The sequence below is a fragment of the Symphodus melops genome (assembly GCF_947650265.1).
Source record: "Symphodus melops genome assembly, chromosome: 3".
In the NCBI taxonomy this organism is placed as follows: domain Eukaryota; kingdom Metazoa; phylum Chordata; class Actinopteri; order Labriformes; family Labridae; genus Symphodus; species Symphodus melops.
This window is the reverse complement of record NC_136693.1, coordinates 8,117,125-8,144,815: the sequence shown is the minus strand read 5'-3', so window position 1 is coordinate 8,144,815 and position 27,691 is coordinate 8,117,125. Positions and strand designations below refer to the sequence as shown.

The 27,691-nt window shown below is 41.3% G+C and overlaps 1 protein-coding gene and 1 long non-coding RNA gene across 3 annotated transcripts; one reads left to right on the top strand and one right to left on the bottom strand.

Annotated features, from left to right (window-relative positions):
* The first annotated feature begins 7,165 nt into the window (after positions 1-7,165).
* Positions 7,166-27,514, top strand: fn1b (fibronectin 1b). 2 transcript variants are annotated; one of them, XM_079339759.1, is made up of 46 exons: positions 7,166-7,380; positions 7,651-7,776; positions 8,063-8,200; positions 8,584-8,715; positions 9,078-9,215; positions 9,297-9,443; positions 9,559-9,726; positions 9,959-10,141; positions 10,412-10,588; positions 11,015-11,170; positions 11,277-11,405; positions 11,514-11,657; positions 12,895-13,016; positions 13,666-13,834; positions 13,923-14,099; positions 14,456-14,584; positions 14,701-14,790; positions 14,875-15,069; positions 15,721-15,999; positions 16,084-16,347; positions 16,441-16,535; positions 16,946-17,114; positions 17,299-17,385; positions 17,608-17,799; positions 18,872-19,150; positions 19,287-19,478; positions 19,609-19,698; positions 20,261-20,527; positions 20,634-20,750; positions 21,212-21,370; positions 21,468-21,623; positions 21,724-21,840; positions 21,936-22,205; positions 22,456-22,643; positions 22,733-22,820; positions 23,097-23,276; positions 23,389-23,478; positions 23,720-23,908; positions 24,094-24,183; positions 24,612-25,057; positions 25,163-25,301; positions 25,701-25,862; positions 25,954-26,079; positions 26,167-26,273; positions 26,399-26,494; positions 26,782-27,514. In XM_079339759.1, exons 1-46 carry the CDS (start codon positions 7,242-7,244, stop codon positions 26,857-26,859), a joined length of 7,371 nt encoding a protein of 2,456 aa, XP_079195885.1. In that variant the 5' UTR covers positions 7,166-7,241; the 3' UTR covers positions 26,860-27,514. The 2 variants fall into 2 exon arrangements, with proteins under 2 accessions (XP_079195885.1, XP_079195886.1); XM_079339760.1 differs by lacking the exon at positions 18,872-19,150 and having other exon boundaries at positions 7,167-7,380.
* LOC306821371 lies at positions 9,105-19,034 on the bottom strand. Its single transcript, XR_013778783.1, has 4 exons — positions 18,970-19,034; positions 12,229-12,414; positions 11,504-11,649; positions 9,105-9,175 (listed from the first exon to the last, which is right to left on the bottom strand). It is a non-coding gene; the product is annotated as an uncharacterized lncRNA (long non-coding RNA).
* Positions 27,515-27,691: the final 177 nt, after the last annotated feature.

The window sequence follows — 27,691 nt, the reverse complement described above, 5'->3', positions numbered from 1 at the left end:
GTGAAACCAAAAAAAAGTGAGTGTGTTTTGTTTTATTGCTGAATTATAAAGGCCCTATTATTGAGCCTTGAGAAACTCCACACCATTTGTTACCACTTTGCTGTAGCCTATAAATGAGCCAACATGACAAAATAGCTTGTGTCATCTAGTTATTTCTTGAAACACTTTGAGATTCTATCAGAGAGTTGTATCCAGTCTGTTTATGAATCCTTTATAGACGTGTACTTAAATGAATTAAAATTTTTCCAGGTGCCAAAAAATTTATAATAATTTTGGATACCGGGTGAAAGGACCAGCGTAAAACAAGACATAGCCATGAGGTATTTATTTGAAGTACTTTCTGGTAAATGGATCATGCTGTTACACCACATTTATTTCTCTTGACATCTTGCCTGGTACTACCTTTTGTTAAGCTTTAGTTATTACCAGTGTTCTTGTCTGGTGATTGGTTTGTGATATCATCACTTGTCTGTCTTTCCAGGAGGGAAAACACTTTATCCCAACATCCTCACCACCCTACCAAGCTGTGAAATGCTATTACATCCCTCCTGTTAGACACTTTTAGAATCATTGTCTGGGTGTGAACTGTGACCCAAGCTTCAAGCGACTGCTCATCCACAGCTGCACTGTCTTTCCTCCCCCCTTAACCCCGTCCTCTCTCTGAATCAAGCTTTCCCAGCCCCGCTCGGTCGAAGTTGGCCCCTGCTGATCATTGGTCCTGTGTATCACTTCTAAAAGTGCTGCCAAAACAGACTCATAACACACGTGTGTCTACAAAAAAAAAAGGCAGAGGGAGGATTTTTGTTGCTGTTGCTGTGTGGTAAGGGTTACAGTGAAGTACTTCTTCATTTCTTGTTTCACGTACAAGATCGGTGGGTGACTACGTGCAACACACAAAATGGGTGGAGGTTGTGAAGAAAAATCAGCATGCCTTGTAGACTTTGTTTGCTGAGGTGTCTGTGTATTTTTGAGCCCTGGTATATTTGTAGAGGCGTCTGACTATGTATGAGTCTAGGGGACTGTTGTAATATGCACATGAGTGCTTTCATTTAACCTGACTCTTTCATCTAACCTGACAGACTCCTGTCGGTACAACTCCTAATTCTTTTTCTTTGCAAACCATTTTAGGCATGCACACAAACCTTATTGTGGCTCCTGCACTTAAATAATATACAATACAGGTTGTTTCTTGCAGTAGTTTATTTTCCCCAACAAGCCCCGTGGTCTTATGCTCATAAAATCCCTGGGGTTGTCATTCATTTCTGACTTCACCTGGGACAAGACAGGTGAGCATCCTCCTTCTTTGTACAGCCCCAGGTGAGCTGGCATGTCCATGTCGTCTAGACGGGAATGAGTGAGTCATGGTGATGCTTCCAGCAGAGTACACATTTAATTATATTTCCCCGCACTGGTTTGGAAAGTGCGTCTGCATGATCAGATCAGGGTTAATTTTCAGAAAAAAATATTTAGTGGTGATGCTGTATGAGAGGCTAATGTTTGTATTTGTGTGTGGTTGCGGTTTGGACAAAGGCCTGCTGCTGTTGCAGGGAAATAGTCTCAATAATCGCAATGCCCTAAAAGTACACACTGGCGAAGAGAGAGAGAGAGAGAGAGAGAGAGAGAGGGAAAGCGCAGACAATGAGAAAAACATGCAGCAAAATGAGGGCAAGACTCTGAATTACATTTTTGAACATTCAATGGACTCATAAACCTTGATCATGCTTCCCTGCAGGGTAAGCACAAATCTGCTTTATGTCAAAGACGACTTCAGAAGTTTAAGGAGCAGACAGGAGAGTTGTAAAATGCGTTCCTCTGTAGCTGTGTGCACATTGCTCAACGAAATCAAGACACAACAACCTATTGTCTATAAAATCAGAATAAGAGAAAGTGCTCAGTTGTTAAGGCTCAGTGTTTTAAAATTATATGGAAAATACTGCAAGTAAATTGGCTGAAATTTCTTCTGCATTTCTGGCACAACCAGCTTTTAGTTCAGAGGACGATTAATCTATGTAGCTACTCATTAACAACAAACTTTTTTTTTTTTTTTTTTGCTGTGTATGTTTTGTCTGAAGGTTGGCTGGCTTCTACTTAAGTCTGTTTCAACTCTCCCAAGGGCCAGTCAAAGTTCTGCCTACTCAAAGCCTCTCTTTGTCTCCTTGTGCCGGTAGCTTTTGAGGACAACCTACTCGGTCAGAGATGACGAGGCAGGCAGGTTGTTGCAAGAGGGGAAGTGCTTGAACGCACATCGCAGACACACACCAACAAAGTGAGTAATAGACTGACCTCGGTCAGGGCAGAATGATTCTCTGCCTCACAGCCTGCGGAGCTTCCCGTACAACCTTTGGAAATGTGCCCTGTCTGTGCGAATAAGATCACCTTTCCACTGGTGTTCTAATCAGGAAATCATTAGTGTGATGAACTGTGGCCTCTGCTTTGGCAGATTATCAGTCTTAGTTGATATGACAACAGGAAAAGACCCAGACAATTTCCCATAGGTCTCAAATTCTGTGCTCTCTTACAAAGTGGCCATTTTTTATTTGTATGACAAAAGAAGATGTAAATTTGTTTGTTTTCCAATTTAACTTCCAAATCGCATATCACATATTTTCACCTGAAGTCAACAGTGTGAAAAAACAGCACAGCCAATGTGCACAACAGAAGTTGTTTCCAGCAACAACAACAACAACAACAACAACAACAACAACAACAACAACAACAACAACAACAACAACAACAACAACAACAACAACAACAACAAAACACTCTAATATGTTGCTAACACTGAACGGTAGACATTATAAACTAAGGAGCCAGATATTTCCTGCAGGAGTGGGTGGGTACTAAAATAGAAAACAATTGGTTAAATATGGAACTTTTGTGGTGTACCTGTCCTACCTGTAAATTGGCAACTTTAAAAAATTGAACAACCTGATCATACTTTTTGCATGACCAAGGAAGGACATTTTCAACTGGTCTTCAATGTAAAACGCACAAAGTCAAAAGGGCAAAGTCTTTGCTGGTATCAAAGGTAGAATCAGAGGTAAAACAGAGGTAAACTGGCAGACAGCAGAGCTGGCAGGAACAGCACCTATATGTGTCTGTGTTATATCAGCCGATGTGTGTATATGTACAGCTTATGATGTTTGTTTACACACTGTGACTCTTGATTTGCAATGCCATAATTCTGAATAATTCCTGTTAAAAAAACAAAAATGTATATTAGTGTTGTGTTTAAGGCTGCCCACTAAATTGTAACAAAACAGTTGTATCAGCTTTCAGATACTAAATTAAGATTGTAAGGCATACTTTCAAGTCATCATGCAACTTGACAATTTTTGACAAGAGGCATGCCCTGCATAACTTCTATTATTTGGTCTGCATGGACAGTTTCTCACAGTTTATTTTTTCCCCCATGCTTTGGAAGTTTTAGTCCAGTTAAAAATGTAGCATTTGAGAGCCATTAAATGTTTTTACTTCAACTTTAAAATTCCCTTGTTTTTTCAACTACATACAGCTCTACGTGTAATTGTTGAAATATACAAGAGCATCCAAGGGAGCATCCTAACCCAAAGTGATAATATTTTTTTCTGCTCCCTTTGTTCCTCCTCTGGTCTCTTGTCTCTGAGGCTGTTCGTCTCTTGGGTGTGAGCGTCTTGTGTGACTCAACCTATAATTCAGTCGATGAAGCAGCACCATCAGTACCCTTTACTTGTCAAACCATTGCTGTCACTCTTCACACAGCCTCACCCAAACTGGTTTCCACAGTAACTCTTTATTGTAACGCTGTGTTGTGGAATCTTGTGAAGAGCTTCGTCAGAGTGTTCGTCTCTGAACAGGTCGCCTGCTCCTTGCGACCTCTGCCATTTCTTGTCAGCAGACCAGCAGATGCTCTTCACATCCTGTGAAGAAAATTCAGGCTGATTCAGAGCCGGGCAATGACGAGGAGCAGTGAGAACGCTGACAAGCCCAGATTTGGTTGCTCAACCATTTTTTTGCACCCAACAACAGTTTGAATGCAATTCTGCATAACTGCACGTTCTACTTTTACTTTTTCAGGCAGGACGCTTATGGCAAACAGCAGAACAGCTACCTCTGTATGTGTGTAATACAGGGATAGTTGTTGGATTGCTGAATATCTACCTTTGCCTTTCTAGAATATAAATCTACAATAAACCAAACCATCTCAATGTTCTTTTCCCCAATCTGTCACAAAACACAATCACAATTACCTCCCCCAATTATTTCATCCAGCTGTGGCAATTTGTGTCACTCATCAAAGTGTCCGAGCACATGTGTTAAACTTGGCACATTTTGCAGATGCCTTGTTTTATATTTGCAAATAGTTGTGAAGTCCACACAAAAAGGGGTTTGTGCCAGTTTCTGTTCTCTGTCTGTCAGCCAAGTAGAAACCCATTACTAATATGGATAAGTTCTGGAGGCGCACAAACTTATCCTTAAATGAGAAACCATATGGAAACGGTTTGTGATAAATGAGTTTGTCCAATGTGCACACATTTGAGAGAATAGTCTGGGGACCTGTTGCTCGTCCTCAAAGGGTCATAGCAGACAAAACTCCACCTGACACTGATTAAGTGAGTCGCTCTCAGTGCACTTTCTTATTTGTGAGAAGTCTATTCACCCATCTCTGATTCTGTCAGTGGTCAATTTGTATTGTGGGTAATGAAGGGAGAGATTTAAACAATAATGGAATAAAACAAAAAACATCATCTCCACTTCAGCCGCTTTGAGCTGAAAAGATGCTGGTCGGATAAATGAGAATAAAACTATCTCATTTTAATGTCTTCAAAAACACATAAGCTACTATTGACAACTCAGCACAGTTATTGATTTCCATGAAAAACTGGACCGTGGGAAAACAAACTTGCAGAAAACATATGTTTTGTTAAACTAAGCTTAGATTACTGTTGGTTGGTAATGCTCTGTAACCTTTTAAATTTAAGCTTTCTTTCTTTACCCATGCAAGCAATGGAAATGCAATGCATTATACAGATTGTAAGTAATCTATTTACATCTGATTCATAGCATTTCAGTGTTAGAAGAATCAATGCAAAAGACTAATCCAAAACATGCTTTTAGACAGCATCCTGCAGAAAAGCCAGTTCCAGGTTTGCAGGATTATCAGCTCAGGTTTTGACTCCAAAATACAAATAACTCACACTGGGGATCAACAGAAACTCACAGCGAGAACATCCAGAGTCCAGATAAATCTTGGTTGAAATATGGATGTCTTATAATCAAAACATAGACCTAGAGAGAAGAAGACATGAGGTGGTTTGCTTTGATATAAACCAGGCGGCCTTGCAGAGACTTTAACAGAGACGGCTCATAAATCTGAAAGTGAGACCCAACAGCTCAGGAAATTAAGTCATACCCCAAATACACAATTCTGGTAGGAGCTCAATGTCCCTTTGTTCCAAAATATTTATACATTCCTATAAACCAGATTCCTCCCTTTATTGCATGACTGCACATTTCATGAAAAATATGCATTGTATAACTTCTGTGAATTAGAAGATAAACATTTTACTAAACGTTCTGCAGCTTCAAAATCTCCTGGGTTTTGATCCTCCACAGTTTGGCGCTGTTTCACAAGTGGAAAGTATGTGGAGGCTTTTTCCACCCCGCTGAGATTAGTGACTCAGTTGTTCTTAGTTTTAAAACAAAAACAGTGTTTTTGCTGTTTTCTTCCTCTGTTTCCCCAAAACCATGTGTTTTATTTTGTATACCTCATTTACCACTCTCCCCAAAGGCCAATTGACGGGAAGTCTAATACCACAGCCTCACACACAGTAGCTGTTCTCCACAACAGACCCTGCAGCACGCTCATGACATGAACAAGGCAACACCCTGTGGCCAGCTTTATTATTTCCCCTTTTTCCCCTCATTTAAAAAAAACAAAACATTTCATTTCTTGGCAGATAAATTAACTCACCACAAATTAACCCATAGACCCTTAGTAGGTACATGATATGACTAAACATTCCAACAACTATCAGCAATGTGTTGATAAAGATCGAACCACAGATTGTCTTTCTGCAAAGCCCAAGGATTTAGAGGAAACACAAAATTTTGTTTTGTTGGGCCTCATTCAGCAGTAAAGTGCATAACATGTTGTGATATTAAACATGAACTACATAATGAAATGCAAAGAAAATTCTGTTTATTGAATAAAGTGCATTAAAATAAGTAATACTTCAGATTTTGAGGTTGAGTTTTGAGTTATTTTGTGAACTTAAAAAACATTTCATTTCAAAAGATGTTAAATTCAATAACTTATTTCCTTAAAAAAAAGATTGATTCTTTCAATAGCAAAAAATCTGATCCTTAAACTCAGGCATCGCTCATGATGAAATATATGACTAAACTTGTTTTTTTATACAAATACCAGTACATTCAAAGCACAAAATGTCACTTTCTAACCTTTAAACAGAAGATCCTGTTTGCTTGGAAAAGTCATGTTTACTGACTGTGAGTAACACATTAAAACACTTCTCTGTAACAGGAACTTGGCGTTAACAGACAGATGATAAATAAATAAGAATAGAGACTGTTGTAGAACAGATGTAGAACAGGTGACGGGGTGGGTGGGAGGTAGGCTACATGGATGGGGTAATACTGTCTGTTCATTTAACATGCAAAGTACATCAGAACAGCAACCTTCAAGGCATTAAGCCTGTGACATAAATCAACATGCAATTAAAAAGGCTTGAACTAATATCAAACAGAGTAAGTGTAAACTTAAAAAAAAAAATGCTATTAGCACTATAGCTCTCAAATATATCTGAAGATTGTGTTTCATGTCTTAATGTGGACATAAATAACTGTCATTGTTGTCTGGAGTTTAAGCTCAGGAACTCTTCCTTATTCATCAGTGAGCTGCTGTTTTTGACACTTTATTTTGTCATTTAATATTTTAAACAGTATTCACACTGTGAAACTGCTGATTATATGGGCCAAACAATTAAAACAAAAAAAAAACCAAGATAATAAAACAGACTTTTTTTAACTGATTTATTTTTTGGTCCCTGGAGGTGAGGTGTCGTGTGTCAGTATTGCTTGGGTGGGTCATCCAAACTCCCGTTAGAGCCCTCCCCCTCCAACAGTGTGGTGTGGTGCGTCCGTGTATAAAAGCAGCGCGCTTTCTTCTCCTCGGCCTGGTGCACCGGCTGCGAAATAATAAAAAAACAGAAACTAGAAATCTTATCTTTTTTTTTTACACAATGACTAGTGGCCCGCTCACTGGGTTGCTGGTTGCGCTGTGCGTAAGCAGCGCGGTGCACGGGTTGCCAAAGAAGACCAAAAGACAAAGTCAGTATCAGGTGTATCCTGAATTCCGTGATGCACCGGCCGTTTCTCCAGGTTGGTATAAGCTAAGGTTTTTTTGTTGTTGTTTGTTTTATTCAATTTTTCACAGTGTAGTCTGGCGTTTTGAGTGAGTTTGTGTGCCAATAAATACAACATTTACGATTACTTAACTTTTTTTCAATAATACACAATAATTTAAAAAAAAAAAAAAAGTTTTTTCATTAATTTGCTCATATGTGCCTTTTTGTGAATTGAATCATGAAATCCTTTAACGGCTTTTTTCCGGAAAAAAATCTTTGATGATTTGCTTCCTATCATTTCCAGTCGGCTGTGAGGAAAACGGTCGTTCATTCAGACTGAACGAGCAATGGGAAAAACCATACCTCGGGAGCACACTGGTGTGCACCTGCAATGGAGCAGCAGGCATCAAATGTAAAACCAAGCCTGAAGGTCAGTGAGACACCGACCGGTTCATCACAGAAATGTCTTATAATATAGCCTGGTACACTCTTTAGAACTGGAAACAAGTAACAACTTATTAAGTATTGGAGTTGTGTGTTCATGCCACCCATGAAGCAAAAGTGACAGATCATAACTTAAGCACCAACACAGCAAAAACACAATGATGCAAAGAAGCTCACTTGTTGTGCGTCTTTACGCAGAAAAAGAAATGCGCACGACACTTTCACAATGGCAGCGTCGTAACGTTTCTCTCTTTCCTCGAATTTTTTCTCAGTGGAGGAGACCTGTTACGATAAGTACAATGACCGGACGTACCGGGTCGGGGAAACCTACGAGAGACCAAAGGACGGGATGATGTGGGACTGCACTTGTATCGGTTCAGGTCGAGGAAAGATCAGCTGTACCATCGCAAGTGAGTCACATCAATATTAAGTGCTTGTATATGTTAACAATCAATGCATATTATGTGAGATTATTACTTTATGTTTTACCAAAGACGCATTCCTTGTGTGTTAAACATATCTCGCCAACAAAGCTGATTCTGATTACCAAATAAACACATTTGAATTCACTATGAATTTTATTACTGTATTTGTATTTCTCTGGACAAAAACAGGGGTTTGCAAGAACAAAAAACAAACAAACAACACACCAAGAAGTCTTTCCTACTTTATAGATTAAAAAGCATGCATTATGTTAAATAATAAAAAATGATAATCAGTTGTATAGCTCTATATTTATCATGGTGCTTGTTTTAACATTTTTAAATCCTGTGAATTGTGTTGTCATTCAAAGATCGTTGCCATGAAGGTGGCAGGTCTTATAAAATCGGGGACACCTGGCAGAGGCCTCACGACACTGCTGACTACATGTTGGAATGTGTGTGTCTCGGAAATGGCAAAGGAGAGTGGACCTGCAAACCTGTTGGTGAGTCACATTTAAATCATGCAGGTTTACCACGATTCAAACACTTTGCCTAACAAGCAAACTGAATGCAGATTAATGTGAAATATTCCAACGCTTCATATGCAAGCTGCTAAAACACACACATACACACAAACAAACTTAGACACAGGCTAACTTCTCTAAAGGCCATGCAAATATTTCACAACAGCTTAGACAAACAAGGTGAGTAGGTGAGAGAGCATGTTTCTCCTTATTGATGTTTGTTGAATTTTACTTAGTTTATTTCTCTAATTTGATTTGGATGTTTTGATCTCAACTCAGATCTGTAGTATTTCATGACAGACTGCAGCGACAATTAAGCCTCTCCTGTGTTTTGTGTGCAGCGGAGCGTTGCTTTGACAACAGTGTTGCATCATCATACATGGTTGGGGAGACGTGGGAGAAGCCGTACCAGGGCTGGATGATGCTGGACTGCACCTGTCTGGGAGAAGGAAATGGACGAATCACATGCACTTCAAGGAGTAAGAAGAATCTAAACACCCACCTTTCTTTAAAACACTTGATTACGGGCAGCCTTTTGACCTCTGTTGTTCTTCTAACAGACCGTTGTAATGACAAGGAAACCCAAAGGTCACACCGTATCGGAGACACATGGACAAAGACAGACACAAGTGGACAGATCTTGCAATGTCAGTGCTTGGGGAACGGCCGTGGAGAGTGGAAGTGCGAGAGACACAATGCAGGCCGAAGTAAGACTCAAAACTTGAGTTTCAAAGTTGTGTATATGTATATGAGCATATGGCCATATGATTCTGTCTGCATTCACAGCCCAGACATTCATAACTCTGTCATGCTTTTATACAGCTACAGGTACTGTCGTGGTGAGCCCACAGACTAAGGAGCTGCCTGAAGGGACATGCCGCACAGAATCCGGAGCGACTTACAGCGATGGACAGCGCTGGTTCAGAAGTCAGGGCAGCAAGCACATGATCTGCACCTGTCTGGGCAACGGAGTCAGCTGTCAGGAGTATGGTGAGTACAGGGGGAGGGAATCAGTCTAAGTGAAGAAAAGGGGAATAATTAGGCGTTTTCAATCAGATTTTAGTCTGAAAAAAATCTTCTGACATTTGACTTAACATGAAAAGTTTTCGAGAACATCCCATTCATGTCACCACACTCAAACACTCAGCATAATTAAATTCTATTGTCTTTGTCTCCAATAATAATTCTAATTTTCTCACTCTTCCCCCTTCCCTCTGTACAGAGGCCAGGAACCAGGCGTACGGTGGCAACTCTAACGGCCAGCCCTGCACCTTCCCGTTCGTCTTCATGGGAAAGTCTTATTACTCCTGCACTTCAGATGGACGCACAGATGGGCAGCTCTGGTGCTCTACAACCTCCGACTACGAGGCAGACAAGCAGTACTCGTTCTGTACTGAGAAGAATGGTGAGATTCAGAAAGGAGGTCATAATCTTGCGTTTTGTAATTTTACTGGTATTCTAGAAATATCTAGCAGATGTTCGAGTTTGTAAATCCTGCAATGGAATTTAATTGTATTTTAAATTAAATGTTTAGTTCTTTTTGTAACCTCTTCGTTGGTGTTAATTAATGATAGTTTTATGTCCTTAATGATCAAGTTTCCCTCTCATAGAGTCACATTCAAAATCCACTTGTACTACACATGCAGTAAATCCTGTGTCTCCCTTTCCATTCCAGTCATTGTGGCAACAAGAGGTGGAAACTCCAACAACGCTCTCTGTCACTTCCCCTACCTCTACAGCGGACGCAACTATACTGACTGCACATCTGATGGCCGCCGTGATGGCATGAGGTGGTGCGGTACCACCTATGACTATGACACTGAGCAGCGCTTTGGATTCTGCCCCATGGCTGGTACGTGTTTATGTTTGTGCAAAACTGCTCATTTTTTGTTTCACAATATGCACTTAGCAAGTGGAATTGAAAAGAAAGAAACAAAGCTAAGAGCTCATTCATAGTCCAAGTCCAAAAGAATCTAATAGCACTAAATGGTGGAATACATTAAATTCTTTAGTCTTTATCTCATCTTGTTGTCAATGACTGATGGCAACACGTGGGTCACTTGAAGAAAAGTGGTTTAGAGATAACTGGTTCACAAAGGAAAAAAGGCTTTGTGGTCATGGGACAGTAACATTTCTATCAGATCTATTACATAATAACAATTGATTACATACATAGTGGCAACACTTAGAGACCAGAAAATTTGAAACACTCACTGAAGAACACAGGGAAAAGTTAGTTTGTAAACCATTTTTTCCCCCTTCCTTTTTCTTCATGTAGCCCATGAGGAGTTATGTACAACCAACGATGGAACAATGTACCGTGTTGGCGACAAGTGGGACAAACGCCATGATGTCATGGGTCACATGATGGAGTGCACGTGCCTGGGAAATGGCAGGGGGGAGTGGAACTGTGTCGCTTACTCCCAGCTGAGAGGTCAGAGAGCTTACTCCAAATGGTCTTCTGAAGTGGTCATAAAGTAAAATCTGACAGGGGAGCACTAAGGTTTGATTTTGACTCTACTCCTTTTTTATGAACCCAGATCAGTGTATTGTTGAGGGCTACACCTATGAGGTAAACCAGGAATTCTCCAAGCGCCACAACGAGGGCTACATGATGAACTGCACCTGCTACGGACAGGGACGTGGACGCTGGAAGTGTGATGCTATTGGTGTGTTTATAGCTCATTAGCTGTTTGGGAATGAAAAGGCACAGACACTGTTACCTGTTGATTACTACCCCACTTCTAACCCCCCTGTGTAATCTTACCCATCATTAGATCAGTGTCAGGAGCCGCAATCCAAGACCTTCCATCAGATCGGAGAGGTGTGGGACAGAACCATCCATGGAGTTCCCTATCGCTGTTACTGCTACGGCAATGGGAACGGAGAAATGAGATGTGAACCTCAGCAGACCTACCAAGGTGAAAAAAAAACAACACATGATGTATATTTTCAACATGATCTGTTAAAGTTACAGTCCATTTCAGTCGTTGCACAGCTAGATTTTTGCAGAACATATGTGGCTACAAGTTGACAAACGTCAACTGCTTTAAGCGATAGAATGCATCACAACAACAACTTAATAAAATCATCATATAAACATGGAACTCAAATGAAGTTCAACATGACTTAGATCTTCATATATCTTTATTTATCTAAACTACACCAGAGATAGTCATTCAAGGACTGAAGGACGTTGAAGGTCTCAGTTACAAAACCCATAAAGAAAAGAAACAGACAAATGTTCAGATCTTCTTTGTACATATTAAAAGAGTTAAAGTTAGATAAGCGATAACAGAGTTAGTGAATGCAATTTGGAAACCAAAATATCTACCTTTTTACCAACATGTTAACAAACATCCAATAAACGTTTAAATAAGTAGTACTTTCCTGACTCCTAACCTGAAGCTACAGTCTTCTGTTAAAGCATAAGTTGTGTTTTTTGAACTTATTCAACCTCCCTTCATTATTTAGCTACCTCGTGTCACCTACCTTTAACCTCCCATCACCCGTCACTCAAGTGACTGTTTACTTGCCATGTTAGTGGAAAGAAAAAGGTTTTTTTTTCTGACTTTGAAGCCTGGCAGATGGTGAACTGTCAGCCAAACACATCACCCCTGTCTTCCCTTTGGTCTTTGTGGTAGTAGAGAGGTTTTATTTTCCTTTCCGGTTGAGCTGCTAAGGGGAAAGGGATGTTGGGATAAGCTTGGGAGTAGCTCTAAACACACTTACTACCTCAAATATCTAGCCAAAAGTTGCTCAATGTGATACTTTGTACTGTAGAACATTGTGCTAATAAAACATTGACTTTAAATGTGGCAGTTGAAACATTTATCTCCCAACTATCAGAGCAGAGGAACATGTGTGTGTGTGTGCATGTGAATCTGTTTGTGTGTGCGTTTTATGGAGTACAGAAGCTAGATACATTGTGATGAATATAATATCCTTGTGTTATGCCAAACTGTAAGATGTCAGAGGGGGTTTGAGTTGGTTTAGCACCTTCGAGTGGTTTTGTTCTGTCCCAAAAACGATTTTGTCTTGACAGAGCTTCAGCTTAAAGGAGCCAACTCTCACCCACACTCTATAAAAGTAACACCAGGGCCTTATTCTCTTCTGATGCCTTCCACTCAATCTTTTCCTCAATCTGTCTGTCTTCAGACGGCCACAGACCCGTCCAGGTGATCATCACAGAGGCAGGAAAGCAGCCAGACTCCCACCCCATTCAGTGGAACCCTCCCTCATCCGTGCACATTACCCAGTACATCCTCAAATGGAGAATTGTGAGTCAATCATTTGGTTTGCAACGCCGGTTAGAATTTTTTAAAATTTTTTTATTCAGTTGGCTCCCATTTTCCCCTCAAAGCCATGTTTTAATATTTACTGACTGGCAGCATTACTTAAGATAAGCAAACAGTCTGAATGAGGTCAGGTGCTTTTTTTATGTTGAGTTTGGAAAAGGACAAACAAGATGGGTGAGAGGGTACATGAACCTTCTTTTATGGCCTGCACATACAGCTTTAAGCAGATTCCAATGAAAATATTCCCCTGGCCTTGATTTGTTTTCTTAAACATCATTTTCTCTTTGATGCTCTTTAAAGGCTGACAGGCTGGTCCAAATATTTATAGAAATTAAAGTAAAAAAGATTTCCTGTGAAGGAGGTTTGTATGATTTGTATGTTTTAGTGCACTTAACTCTCATCTGGCTCTCCTGCTGAGAAAGTTTGTAGTTTTCCTACAGAGTGAAAGCCAGTCTAAATACTTCCAAAGCAGGATGTGTGAAAAAATGGGTCCAAAAGATCACAAATATGCAAGCTTCCATATAAATCCTGATATTCTGATAGCAGGAAAAAAGGCATTTCATCATACAAGTAGATGAAGATTGTAAGGTTTTTGACCCAAATTAATTTAATCTTCTCACCCCTCGGGTAGAAAAATACCCGTGGACCATGGCGGGAGGTCACCATCCCCAGCAATCACCACTCCTACACCATTAGCGGGCTTCGTCCAGGCATCACCTACGAGGGTCAGCTGATCAGTGTTCTGCGCTACGGAAACCGCGAGGTCACCCGCTTTGATTTCACCACCACCCATGGTTCTTGTGAGTAGACTCAACTAGAAACATTTTCTTTAAGCCACAGAGATATGGAGAACTATTCACAGATACAATTAATCTCTCATCATTTCAGTGGAAACATCAGAGGGAGAAACGACCGCGCCCCCTCCTGTGATGGACACCTCGGAGTCTGTGACAGAAATCACCTCAAATAGCTTTGTCGTGTCGTGGACTTCAGCCTCTGCTACCATCTCCGGCTTCAGGGTGGAGTATGAGCTCAGTGAGGACGGGGCTAAGCCAAAAGTCCTGGGTAAGAACCTCTCACAAACACCTAAACCGCCATAATGCTACAATAATGTCACATGGAACAATTGAAACCAATTCCTACCGGGGTGTATGGATACAAATTTCTATCAATATCCTTTATGACAATTTGTGACAAAAAACAATTTGATTCAATCAGTTGATGGAAAAATCATGTAAAAAGCCAACATTTCCATTGTGACAGCCGCATTATTTATTTGCAATATTGCCTTAATTGGTCTCATCCATCTTGGAATATTTAAAACATAGGTATCAAAATATGAAAGGGATATTATATATGTATACTATGTACAGTACATATACTACTTTTTGTTTTACTACCTCTTTGTCCTGCTTCTCCAGATATTCCTCGCACGTCCAGCTCTGTCACCATCTCTGAACTCATGCCAGGACGTAGATACAACGTTAATGTCTATGAGCTGCCAGAATCGGGAGAGCCAAACCTCATTCTGTCCACCTCCCAAACCACAGGTGGGAGAATCTACCATGCGCTTTCTGTTCCAACAATATGCTCAGGTTTATCCACATATTGTCCAATTTTACACCAAAGACAATGCTTTCCATTTCTTTTCTTTTCCTCTCCTCAGCCCCTGACAGTGTTGCTCAGCATGCAATCGATGAGGTGGGAGAGACCTCCATCAGAATCAGCTGGTCCAGACCTCAGGCTCCTATCACTGGTAGGGACTCTTTTCTATTTGTACGCTAAAACAGTAGTTTGATTGTTTTTCTTCTGACTGTGTGTAAACACGTGTACCACACAGGTTACCGTGTGGTGTACACGCCGTCAGTGGAGGGTAGCAGTACTGAGCTGACCTTGACGGACTCAGAGACCTCAGTGAACCTGGTCGACCTCCACCCTGGAGTCCTTTACAACATTAGCATCTACGCCATGAAGGAGGAGCAGGAGAGCGAGCCTGTGTTTGTACAGGTTAACACTGCAGGATCTCCTCTGCCAGGTACACATTTACATACAGAAAACTACTTTTCACATTAAGTCATTTTATACTTAATTTCTCAACCCAATAGCAGGTCTTTAGTTTGATCAAAAAAATATATGAAATTAAACTGGTTGATTTACTTTTTCAATAAGTCTTAGTCTTTTTTGTGGACAGCAAATGTAAGTTTAACCTCTCAGAAGAAGAGTCCTTATAGGGCCAGGGAGCTTAAAGATGTGATTGTCTGTGTTTGGTAAAGACTGAGTCTGTCAAAACATTGCTTTGTCAAAATATACTGTTAGAGATATCGCTATACCAGCTTAAAACAGAGGCTTTTTATCTTTATTGAAGTCTTTGGCCTGTGAATGAACTCTTTAATCTGCAGTAAGCTCAGGGACAGATGTCGTTTAAACACTCATAAAGGCAAGTATGTACATATATGTCCAGCCTATGTACACTTCTGAACCTCTTTTTTTTGGCCAGGCTGAGTGTACATTGTTTTTCTACATTTTTCAGTTTTTTATGAGCCATTCTTATGAAGATGTGTTAACATGTTACTCCATGAATTGCTAAAGCATTAAGATACAGATTACTCCAGAGTTTTTTGTGAAAAGCCCCTGTTTGGTTTAAATATGACTATAAACCATTTTTCAATCAATTTATCATCCACAGAGGAGGTCCCGGCACCCACAGACCTGCAGTTTTACGAGGTTTCAGATGTAAAGATCACCATCACCTGGACCGGCCCACCCAGCGAGGTGACAGGGTACAGGGTGACCTACTCCCCTGTTGGTCCTGACGGCACTGAGACCAGACCTCTGCCACTGCCTGTCTCACGCAACGCTTATGCGGATATCACCCACCTGCATCCGGGAACTCTTTACCGCTTCTACATCTATGCCCTCAACGGTGGGGTGGAGAGCGAGCCACTGGTGGGAGAAAAGTCAACCAGTGAGTACTCGGACTCTGAGATAATACAAAAGATAAATAAAGGATTCTTTTCTTTACACATGGTATTTTTTCTAACTCCTCCAGAACCCGATTCACCCAGCAATTTGCATTTCACCGACCTCGGCCCCGACAGTGTAACAGCCACTTGGGATGCTCCGCGTGCTGTCGTCACTGGCTACCGTCTTTTCCTGAGCACTGGGGGATCCAACCCGATCGAGAAGAGGATTCCAGGCGGGGTCACCCAGTTCCCTCTGAGGAATTTACGTCCAGACACCCAGTACACTGCCACCCTCCACTCTGAGCTAGACAATGAGCTCAGCGAGGGCATCACTACATACTTTGCCACAAGTCAGTATTAAGAGAAAAAGACCATCAGTAGAAAGTCAAATAATTCGTAGACATGAATAAATGTGTATTTTTTTTATTTTGTCTTCCTCCCAGCACCGCAGATGGGAAATGCTCCTCCTTTCAGCACTGAGGTCACTGATACTGCCATCCTTATTACCTGGATACCTGTCCGCAGGTTCAGCTACAAGGTACATACACCTGCTTTATTTTGTAGTGAAACAAGTGTTCATAATAAAACAAAATTAAAGCTACAGTATTTGTGTACTGTCAGTGGGTCAATCTGCACCTCCTGTCAATCACCCTGAGAGCTCTTAAGTACATTTTAGTTTTTTGCTTGGTGTAACTGTTTTTATACAGTTTCAACACGTTAATGAAAACAGAAACACCTGCTAGCAACAACTGTGTGAACACAACAGCTAAAGAAATGTCCTTCCTTTTACCAAAACAGAGATACTGGTATTACATTTTTGTTTTCCTGAAAAGTGGTCCAAAATAACTCCCAAAGTGCTCTGTGAGATCTAGATATTTTAAAAGGTAACAGTTTGCTTTTAATGTACATTTAGGAGGTCTTTTCTGATCCCTGTCTCCTTCTCTGCAGCTCTCTGTTCTACCAAGCCAGGTAGGCGAGTCTCCCAGAGAAGAAACCTCCGACACTGGACGTATTTTTATCCCCGATCTGATCCCCGGAACTCAGTACACCTACAGCGTTCAGCCCATCTTCAATGGCCGCAACCGAGGGCAACCCATTACCCGCAACGCTTTCACCTGTGCGTAACTAATTCTGACAGGCGGCATTTAAAACATTAAACCATAAAATGATCTGTGTTACCAATCAGCAGATTGATTCTATTCTGGCATTAGCTCACGTACAGCTGCTAAGAAACTAAGTCACTGCTGCATCAAATCAAGTTTCTCATACTGGTGTCATGGTTTGCTTTGTTCTTCTTCCAGCTCTTTCTCCTCCCACTGACCTCGGAATCCAGTCCAGCCCGGACACAGGAGATCTGACTGTCCACTGGGTCGCCTCCACAACACCAGGTAAATATTGACTGTTCTTCCCACGCACTGTCAGCGCATTTGATCATGCCAAGTCTAGACTTTGACCTAGAGGGTTTTTTTTTCATCAGGACAAACATCTTTTCCTGGTTCCTCCTCTTCATTACTTATAAAAGACTTGTATATTTATTTTGTGTAGAAAAAAAAATCTTGACAAAATGTTTTATCTACTTAGTATTTGTCATGTATCCTAACTCGCTGCAGGCATCACAGGCTACAGAGTGACAAGCACTCCTGTCAATGGCCAGCGAGGAAACTTGCTGGATGAGCTGGTTCGAGCTGATCAAACCTCAATCAAGCTAGAGAGCCTGAACCCTGGAGCCGAGTACAACATCAGTGTGTTCACTAGCAAGGGTCATTTGGAGAGTGTGCCTGTGTCTACTATTGTCACACCAGGTAGGAGCCACCATTAAAGCATTTACACATCTTTTCATCTGTGTCACACCTCAAACCTGAGTCTTCACCAACAGACCTGTCAAAAGCTTAGTGGAATTTAAAGGCAGGGTTGGTTATTATCCCCGGATATACTTTTTAAGATTTTGGTTATAATTGCCTTTAGGTCCTGACAGTAATTATTAATTGATGTGCTCTGAAAAAGAAAAAAAGCAATTCTGTCATCTGTAGCACTTCAACCAATGTCTGCACTCGGTATGAGTTTTATGAATCAATCATGCCTCCCTGTGCGTGGCTTTTGAGGGCGCACAGAGGGGCGGGGGTGTGTGAAGACAGAGCAGGGACGGAATGCTACTTTCAAAATTGTACTAGTTTTCAAAAATGACCAACCATGCCTTTGAACAATATGAATTATTTCACTTCCTTTATTTATGTTCATATTTTACCTTTTATTTTTGCCACTTCACACTGGAACTTTTTTCCGTCCTTAAATGTTTTCATAGTTTCAGAGTACTTTGTATAATTTTTGCCTTCAATAGATTGTTGTCAAATGTGAATCAGCTGTGTGAGTCTGTGGAGCAGGAGGTTTATCACAGATGGTAAGCCGAACAAAGCTCTCTCCTGTTGCTAGTAAAAAAAGAAAAAAGGTAGCGAGAGCAGTATGATCCATCAAAAAATGTAGAAGGCTAAGATAAAAAGTTTCAGAGATGGAGACAAACTCACTGTGAGCAATGTATGTTTTTTTTAATGCAGCTTTAACCATCATAACTTTACTAACATGAGCATTGTCTCATTAAGCATGGAGCTCTTTTATCAAAATGGTGACGGTGTATTTTTTTTTTTTTTTAGCATGCTCAGTAGTATTATAACAGTGACTGCTTTCATTACAAATTAAATGAGGAATGTTTAATGACTTCTCAAGCATGGCTACTGTTTCACTTTGGGTTTCATACTACTGTTAAGGAATGGAAAAAAAAAAGTTTATTTTTTATTAACCAATATAATTATTGGTGCTTTTCAGTCTTTCCTTCTGTCTAATTTTGCCTGCGCTTTGCTACTGACCTAAACCTTTCAGGCATCCCCAAACCAAGTCACATTGACTTTGTCGACATCACTGACAACACCATTGGCCTGCGCTGGACCCCTTTGAACTATACTACCATTACTGCTTACCGGATAACAGTAGTTGCGTCTGGCGAGAGCTTGCCAATTTTTCAAGACATGGTGGAAGCCTCTGCTGGTTATTACACGATTTTTGGTTTGGAGCCGGGCGTGGACTATGACATCAGCATCTTCACTGTAACAGAGGAGGGGAAAAGCGAGCCGACCACAAACACAAAGCGAACACACGCTGGTGACTTAACTCTTACACTCTCGTCTATGGGGAGGGCTTGGGTTTGATCTGAGAGAAACCTTTTACTAAAACCTTTACAGTAAAATACAATACCGTTGGTTACTATTAAGCTTTGGGTTTTCTTTGATACCTCCAGTCATTCCAGCCCCAACCAACCTGCAGTTTAACGGTGTGGGTCCTGACCACATTAGGGTGACATGGGCAGTTCCCCATGTTGCCACGCCGAGCGACATCTCCCGCTTTGTCATCCGTTACCACCCTGCTGCAACTGATGATGACATCAAGGAGGTTAATGTTGGCGGCGCCACGAACACCTTTCTGCTGCAGAGTAAGAGAACAGATCTTTTTGTCTGAAGTGTTTTAATAATGCTGTAAAGTCTAAAATGAAGTGATTTTAATTCGCATTGGTCAATTTGAAGACAGTCTTACTGTATACCAATCTCTTGATCTCCATGTAGACCTGCTGCCCAACACAGAGTATCGCATCAGTGTTGTATGTGTGTATGGTGAACAAGAAAGTCAACCAGCCACAGGAACTCAGAGGACAAGTGAGTATTAAGATGTTTCCTAAGTGGTGCATCCAGACTGGTTCATTTCTACTATTTACCAAACTTATTTAACAAGGATCACATAAAAAACAACAATCAAAACTACCCTGTTATCAAGTATATCAAGGCAGATAGTGAGAAATTAATCAGTCAAAATATTATTTTTTCATCTGCTCTGCTTTGAACAGAACAAAATAAGAAATACACTTTAGCAAATTATTGTTTTTCCTTATCTTTTTCTGCCAATGTGCAACTACATATCCTTAATCTGATGATTGAAGGATTTATTTTTGACATATTATTGTAAGTTAATACATGTCACACACAGTTGCATTAGAGTTATTTATCTGATAATCAGTTAAAAAAAACCTTTTAATAATTAAGGATGGTGTCAGAGTTTAGCTAAACTTGCAGATTTTGTTATTAGGCATGAAGAACAGAATCCTTACGAATGTGTTCTGCTGTGTGAGTTTGAGGTAAAGACAAAGTCAAAACAGCCTACACATCAAAAAAGACAATATCATTGCAAGTCATGTAAAATGGATAATACTTGTCTCTTCAGCTCTGGACTCTCCTACTGGCCTGGACTTCTCAGACATTCGCACCACCTCCTTCACCATTCACTGGCTGGCTCCAACTGCTGCCATTACTGGATACCGTGTTCGCTACCAGGAGACGAGCGGTGGGAGGGTCAAGGATGATAGGCTTCCCCCGACCAGAACCTACTACACTCTGACTGGACTGACACCAGAGACTGAGTATTTGATTTATGTGTATGCTGTCAGCAACAATCAGGAGAGTCAGCCGCTGACCGGAACACAGGCCACCAGTGAGTTTCTTTTCTGGCTCCTTCGCTAGTCTTTATTACAAGACTAAGTTGCTCATTTTTTAAATGAAATTGTACTTCTATACTCCCTGTTTTTATTTGTTTCCAGTCTCTGATGCTCCCACTGACCTTGAAGTAACATCGTCCACTCCTACCAGCATCACCATTCGCTGGGACGCCCCCTCTGTCACAGTAAAGAACTACAAGATCACCTATGCAAGCACAGGTCTGTATATGTCTTTACATCCATAGTTTCTGTAAAGGGGACACATAATCCACTTTTACAGTGTTTTTGAACATACGGTATATTTGGGTAACCTGAGCATCTACCGCCTCTAGGTAAACTCGTCCTTTGTTTGTGGGTCTGCACAAGTCTTACAACACAGAGAACAATGTTGCTCTGCTTGTGACGTCACAGTGGGATTCTGGTAAAAAAAAATACCCTCCCCTTCCCTTTTATCTCCACGAATCAAATCCACCCCAACCTAGAGCAAAACTGTTCTGAAAGAGATGGTTTTTATAGGGTCACAAACCTCCTCTGGTGCTTGATTCATGTTATACACCGTATACACCAAAGCACAGCACAGACCACAGGGGACTGTTTGTGGAAAAGGGGGATAATATGTCCTCTTTCAATCCTCGATTACTTTCTGAATTTACCACTAAGTCGTTCTTAAATTTCTTAAGGTGGTGAGACTCAGGAGTTCACAATCCCTGGAACACAAACCACGGCCACCATCACGGGTCTCAACCCCAGCACCGACTACACCATCACAGTCTACGCTGTAAGTGGAAGGGGGGACAGTCCTTCCTCTACCACGCCAGTCTACATCACACGAAAGACTGGTAAGGCATTGTGAAATAGATGGTGTTTGGTTAAATATCTACATGCTGAGGATGTACTGTAGATCTCAAGCTTGATATGTTTGTTTTTTTCCTTCAGACACCGAAGCCCCCAATAACATGAAATTATCTGAAGTGACCGACAATGCTATAACAGTGCGCTGGTCTCCTGCTCAGGGACCAATTAAAGGTTACAGAGTAACCAGTGTCCCAAAAAATGGCCTGGGACCCTCATACTCTGAGGTGGTTTCCCCTGGTAAGAAAATAACAGCTGTCCCTTTAACTGTATATGAGTTCAAATTATCTTCAAATAGTATCCTCTTCTGACAGACTTCCCTTTTGTTTCCTTGTTACAGATCAGACAGAGATTACCTTCACAGGTCTCATGCCCACTGCTGAGTATGTAGTCAGTGTCTATGCTCTGGCAAATGATGGACAGCCCTCTTCCCCTGTGGTGGATAATGCTATCACGGGTAAGTTAAACCATTTTTTTTACAGCTTGATGAATACTATACTCAAAACCAATTATTCAAAACTGAAAGAAACACGTCTTTATCCTTTCCTGCAGCCATGGACCGTCCTAAAGACCTGACCTTCTCTGACATCGACTCCACCTCAATGCGCATCACTTGGGACAGTCCAGATGGTGCAGTGACATCATATCGCGTTTTGTACTCCAGCCCAGAGGAGGGGGAGAGAGATCTGCGTCCAGCACCAAGAGGTGACCAGGACAGTGTGCTGATCAGAGGCCTTCAACCTGGGACAGAGTACACTGTGAAAGTCATCGCTCTCCATGGCCGCACACCCAGCAAGCCGCTCGTGGGAACCCAGGCCACAGGTAGAAATAACACAGATACCACTAACATAGCCATCTTCATTTAACAGGCCCAACAGTTAATTTTCCAGAAGGGCCAGAATAGAAAAAGGGAAATGTCAAGGGGCCAGACTCTCACATTGCCAGTGTCAGACATGTACTGTAGGCTTGAAGTGAGCGTTTTGCTCGTTTTATAGTCATTAAAGAGCCTGATTCGGCCCAAGGGCTGCCATTTGCATTGGTGTAAAATTCTGTGTGTCTTTATGTTTTTCAGCAATCCCTTCACCGACAAGCCTTATTATCTCAGAGGTTGGACCCTCCACCTTTACTGTGTCATGGCGAGCCCCCAACGCTCGCCTGTCAGGCTACCGTGTGGTCGTCAGTCCCAAGACCATCAACGGCCCGGCTAAAGAGCTGAATGTTGCTCCTGACACCACAAGTGTTGTTGTACCAGGACTCATGGTAAGAAGAGGGAGATTTTAACCTCAGTGTTTACATGGATTTATAGTCTGATAGTAAGTAAATAACAGCTGTATGTTTGGGTATCATAGGTGGCCACCAACTACCAGGTGCATGTCTATGCTTTGAAGAACTCTGTTACCAGCAGACCGCTGACAGGAGAAACGACCACACTAGAAGGTAAGCATCACAACCATAAACGGACGTTATTTATGTCATCTCCACTGCTCTTTTTTTTTTGTTTTGTTTTTTCAATTTTCTTTTTATTGAACATTATAGCATACATTCTGCATACAGCTGGTACATAATGGTTGAGTTCTTTTTCTTTTTTTTCCCAAATGCAAATGAGGTATCTTTAAATTAGAATTAAACATGACATTCAAAAGATAAATGAATAATACAAGAAAAGTGTCCACTGCTCTTTTCAAAGTCTGTACTCTTTCGTTGTTAATGCAGATGTAAGTCCTCCTCGGCGTGTGCGCATCTCTGATGTAAAAGACACTTCTTTCACCCTGATTTGGCGCCCCAAGTTGGAATCAATCACTGGTTATCTGATAGAAGCTAAACCAGCCAGTGGCTCTAACCCCACTATCAGCAAGAACATCCCAGCACAGACCAACACCTACACTCTCGAAGGTACAGCAACAACTACTACTACTACTACTTACTGCACTGTAAAAAAACAAACAACAGTTTAAAGAGGAATAATATTTTTTCAGTATGACTTCACATGCCTATTGTTTTATAGGTCTGCAGCCAGGCACCACATACTCAGTCAACCTGTACACTCTGAATGGCCTAACAAGGAGTGCCCCATTTACTCTCATGATTCAAACAGGTACAACCAACATCTTTCTGACAACCATGTTTTTGCAAATAATGTGAAATGTGCTTTTTTCTCTCCACGATGTCCACCTTGAGTCAGACAGTGTTTTAGGGACAGGGAGCTGAAGAGCTGAAGGGACATCTTATAAACTAAATTGAATTGCATAAAGGACAGTTCCCACTGGCAAAAATTACACCTGTAAACCTAAAGTTTCACGCAGCAATCAGGTGATCTAATATGTTTTTCTTCAAAGCTGAACCAGTGGTCCAGGCTCCCACCAACCTCCAGTTCACATCTTTTACCCCAACCTCCATCACCTTTACCTGGCAGCCACCTGCCACACAGATAACAGGATACTACGTCACTTACGAGGAGTCAGGAAGGGGTCCTCGAGAGCTGATCCCGAGACCTCATCCTGGCCAAAACTATGCAACTATATCTGGTACGTGATAAACAATCTGTCTTCAAAAAAAAGACTGAATATTAGAGTTTTTATGTTAAAAATTACTGCTAACATATCTTGTTTAACTGTTTAATTTTGCTATTAGCTGGTTTAAAGTTTCTTTTTCATTGCAAATGAAATGTATATTTAAAAATATGTGAAAAACTAAAAACTGCTCTCTTCAGGACTGAAACCAGCCACAGAGTACATTATTAAGATTGTTGCCATCCAGAACACACAGAGGAGCACACCTCTGGTTGGAAAAGTCAGGACCAGTGAGTATTTTCAGACTTCAGTGATGTATGTAATGATAAACATGACTTATATAATTAACCTCACAGCAAAAAGATTCAAAATGAGGTAGAATAAAGGGTCACAGGTTAAATTTGCAGTTTAAATTAGCTCAGCTGAGCTATATTTTGCCTTTGAAGCTTAAGAATTCTCGAGCAAAAACTGTGCTCTCAGATAGAATTAGGCTCCTAAAACAATAATATTCACTTTTATTTTGAATGTCTCCAGAAATGTCATTCAAAATATCCCTGTGTTTGCAATTCTGCATGAAAACACACGTTGCCTTGAAGTAGAATGCCAGCAATGTTACGTATCTGTTGCCTCCTGTTGGCTGAGATATGTTATTGCAGCTCTGCTTTACCTCCCCCCTAATCTAACCTGCTTGCTTCCCTAACCCGTCTCTCTCGCACAGACACAGACTCCCTGCTCCCCCTGCCTCTGCCCCGCCCTGGTGTAGGTGACAAGCTGGATGTGCCTGAACCTAGCCTGGACAATACAGTCCAGGTAGTGGGCCCCAATGGCCAGGATGGGCAGAGTGGTCAAAGCCAGAATGTGGAGTACACAGAGTACAACAACAATGGAGACAACAACAGATATAATGGGAACAGTGGCAACCCACAGTATCCCTATGGGCAAGTACGTGAGCCCCTGGTCTTTGTGCCCCTTCCTGATGCAGAGGGCCGCAGGTTGCCCATCCTGAAGCTGAACCTTCCCATCGGCTCCACCTTTGGTAACGATACTGGAGTGCCACAGGAGGCCCAAACTCAGACCTCAGTCTCCTGGAAGCCCTACAGGCAGAGCAATGCATATCTAGTGTCCTGCCATCCTCTCACACACCAAAATGAGAAAATGTTCCAGGTAAGAGACGAGTGCTGATATTTCCTGGCTCAACCAATCAGATTTTCTGAATGTTGTCTTATTTATGAGCTTTGAATCTCTTATTTAACAAAAAAAAAATTCTAGGTCCGCCTGCCAAACACAGCCACCACTGCGACCCTGATAGGACTCACACCTGGAGCCAACTATAATGTGATTGTGGAGGCTCTGTTGGGTGCTCTCAAACACAAGATTCTGGAGCAGGTCGTCACAGCTGGAAACACAAGTAAGAATCCAACAGCAACTTCTGTTTCTGAATCAGGTCTTACTAAGTCCAGATAAAATAAGTCCACCGCAGGCAAAGAAGGGTACTTGAGTTTAATTAACTTTTCCGGGGGTGAAAGGATGCAGCAGGTGGCTCCATGAGTCTCTCAAACCAGAGATAGAAGGAAAAAGTGATTAAACTGTGTTTTTTGCAACTGCCAAATAGTATACAATACTGTTAGCACTTCACCAGTAGCTTACCCCAAATCATTATTTATTATCTACATCTGCGTTCATGCAGGAAAATGATACCTGGACAGGATGCACCATTAAAACAGCAGTTTTTGCACATTAAATTGTATTTCTTTGTGGCCTGTTAAATTATAACCATAAGCTTTCACACATTTTGTTGGTTCTTTAGTCCCAGAAGGAGTTCCCTCCAGCAAGGACTCTTGTTATGATGCCTTCACTGCAACCCACCATGACGTCGGTGCTGAATGGGAGCGTATGTCTGAGACCGGCTTCAAGCTGTGGTGCAGGTGCCTCGGTCTGGGCAGCGGCCACTTCAGATGTGATTCATCTAGTGAGTGTCTTTAGACACCTTTATACCACTGTGGACATAAACCATGTTTTTGTCATTTGGTCTCTTTAACTGTAATTTTGACCTCCATCAGAGTGGTGCCATGACAACGGCATCAACTATCGCATTGGAGAGAAGTGGGACCGCCAGGCCGAAAATGGTCACCTGATGAGCTGTACTTGTTTGGGAAATGGAAAAGGAGAATTCAAGTGTGAACCACGTAAGAGCTCTTACACCATTGGAAATAGTCACACAATGATGTAAAGTAGCTGTGTATGAATTTTCATGTGTATGTATGCCCACACAGATGACTCAGTGTGTTATGATGATGGCAAAGCGTACCAAGTGGGAAACAAGTGGCAAAAGGAGTACCTGGGTGCCATCTGCACCTGCACATGCTTTGGAGGACAGCAAGTACGACACATCAGCCTAACTGCCTTCGGGTCGAATGTACATTTTGATCCAATAACTCGAAGTTCTGTGAGTTATCAGAAGTATGTTACATTTACTTACCCTGGTGTATTTTCTGGTCTCATCAGGGCTGGCGATGTGAGAACTGCCGCAGACCAGGTGCTGAAGTGGATGACGGTCTGCTGCGGCCTACAAGATTTGGAGAAAATACACTACATAAACAGGCGAGCAGAAAATATATGAAACACATTTAAGGCATTCATTTCCCTATGTACACAGTAGGATTGAACAGTATTTATGGAATTTTTACTCAAAAGACTGTTGTACTGTCATACAAAATGAACTGCCATACCATATTGTGTTCTCCTATATAATTGATATTATACAACTGTTTTTATATATTGAATAATCTCTCTTTGGACAACATGAACAATGTGATCAGATTTTACAACCATAAATTATTGTGCCTGGAGATGTGATCTCACCTGTTCGCTCACTATTCTTCCTCCAGAACATTCATTGCCCCATCGAGTGCCTCCGTCCCGGCCTGCTGGCAGACGCAATCGCTCCTCCAAATCCTTGGGAGTAAAGGATCCATCCCATTCATCTCCCTCACTTAACAATCGCTGCACTGTCTCATCCTGTAATGTAGAAGCCATGCTGTCTGCAACCAAGCTGAACTAACAGCCCAATGACTTTGACACATATTAGCTGAAGATTTGAAGGCAAAAATTGCCCTGCAGCATGATCAAAAAGTCTTTTCACTGTTTAATGTCAAGTCTCTAAATTCATGCAGACCCCAGCCCTTATCATTCTTTGAGAAAACACCCCTCCACATAACTTGTATGCCTGTTCAACATGAATTATATATGTCAGAGTGGCATTTGATATCCTTTAAGGTATACACACATTTATTAATCAAGGGGCAGAAACTGTCAGAAAACAAGCACTGTGTGAAAGAATGTCCATGTGTTTAAATTGTTCATAAAAATGTGCTTTTCTTCATTTTCTTTTCTGTAGCCCTCCTGAAGGGTCGCACTGTGTGTGATTGACACATTCAGATTTCTTTCTAGTCTCTTTACTAATTTATCCCTATAATCGCAACGTGTGAATGTGTGAACTGGGAAGTGAGAATATGAACTGTTCTATTTTTGTACTTTGTTGTCGGTGCCAAAGTTGTTTCTACTCAAGACAAAAGAAGTCCCTTATTTTAATAAAGCTGGAGAGATAATGACACCTTACAATCCTTTGACCTTTATTTAACTTTTGTAATTGCAAGTGTAAGAACAAATTCTAGTTTTGCACAAGGAGCATTAATCAAGCATCAACTATTAGGATTTTTTGCCTCTGGTGGGCAAGGGTCAATATGTTACCACTTCCGTGAAGCCATCCAAATGTTAAGGCACAAAAAACAAGTGTGT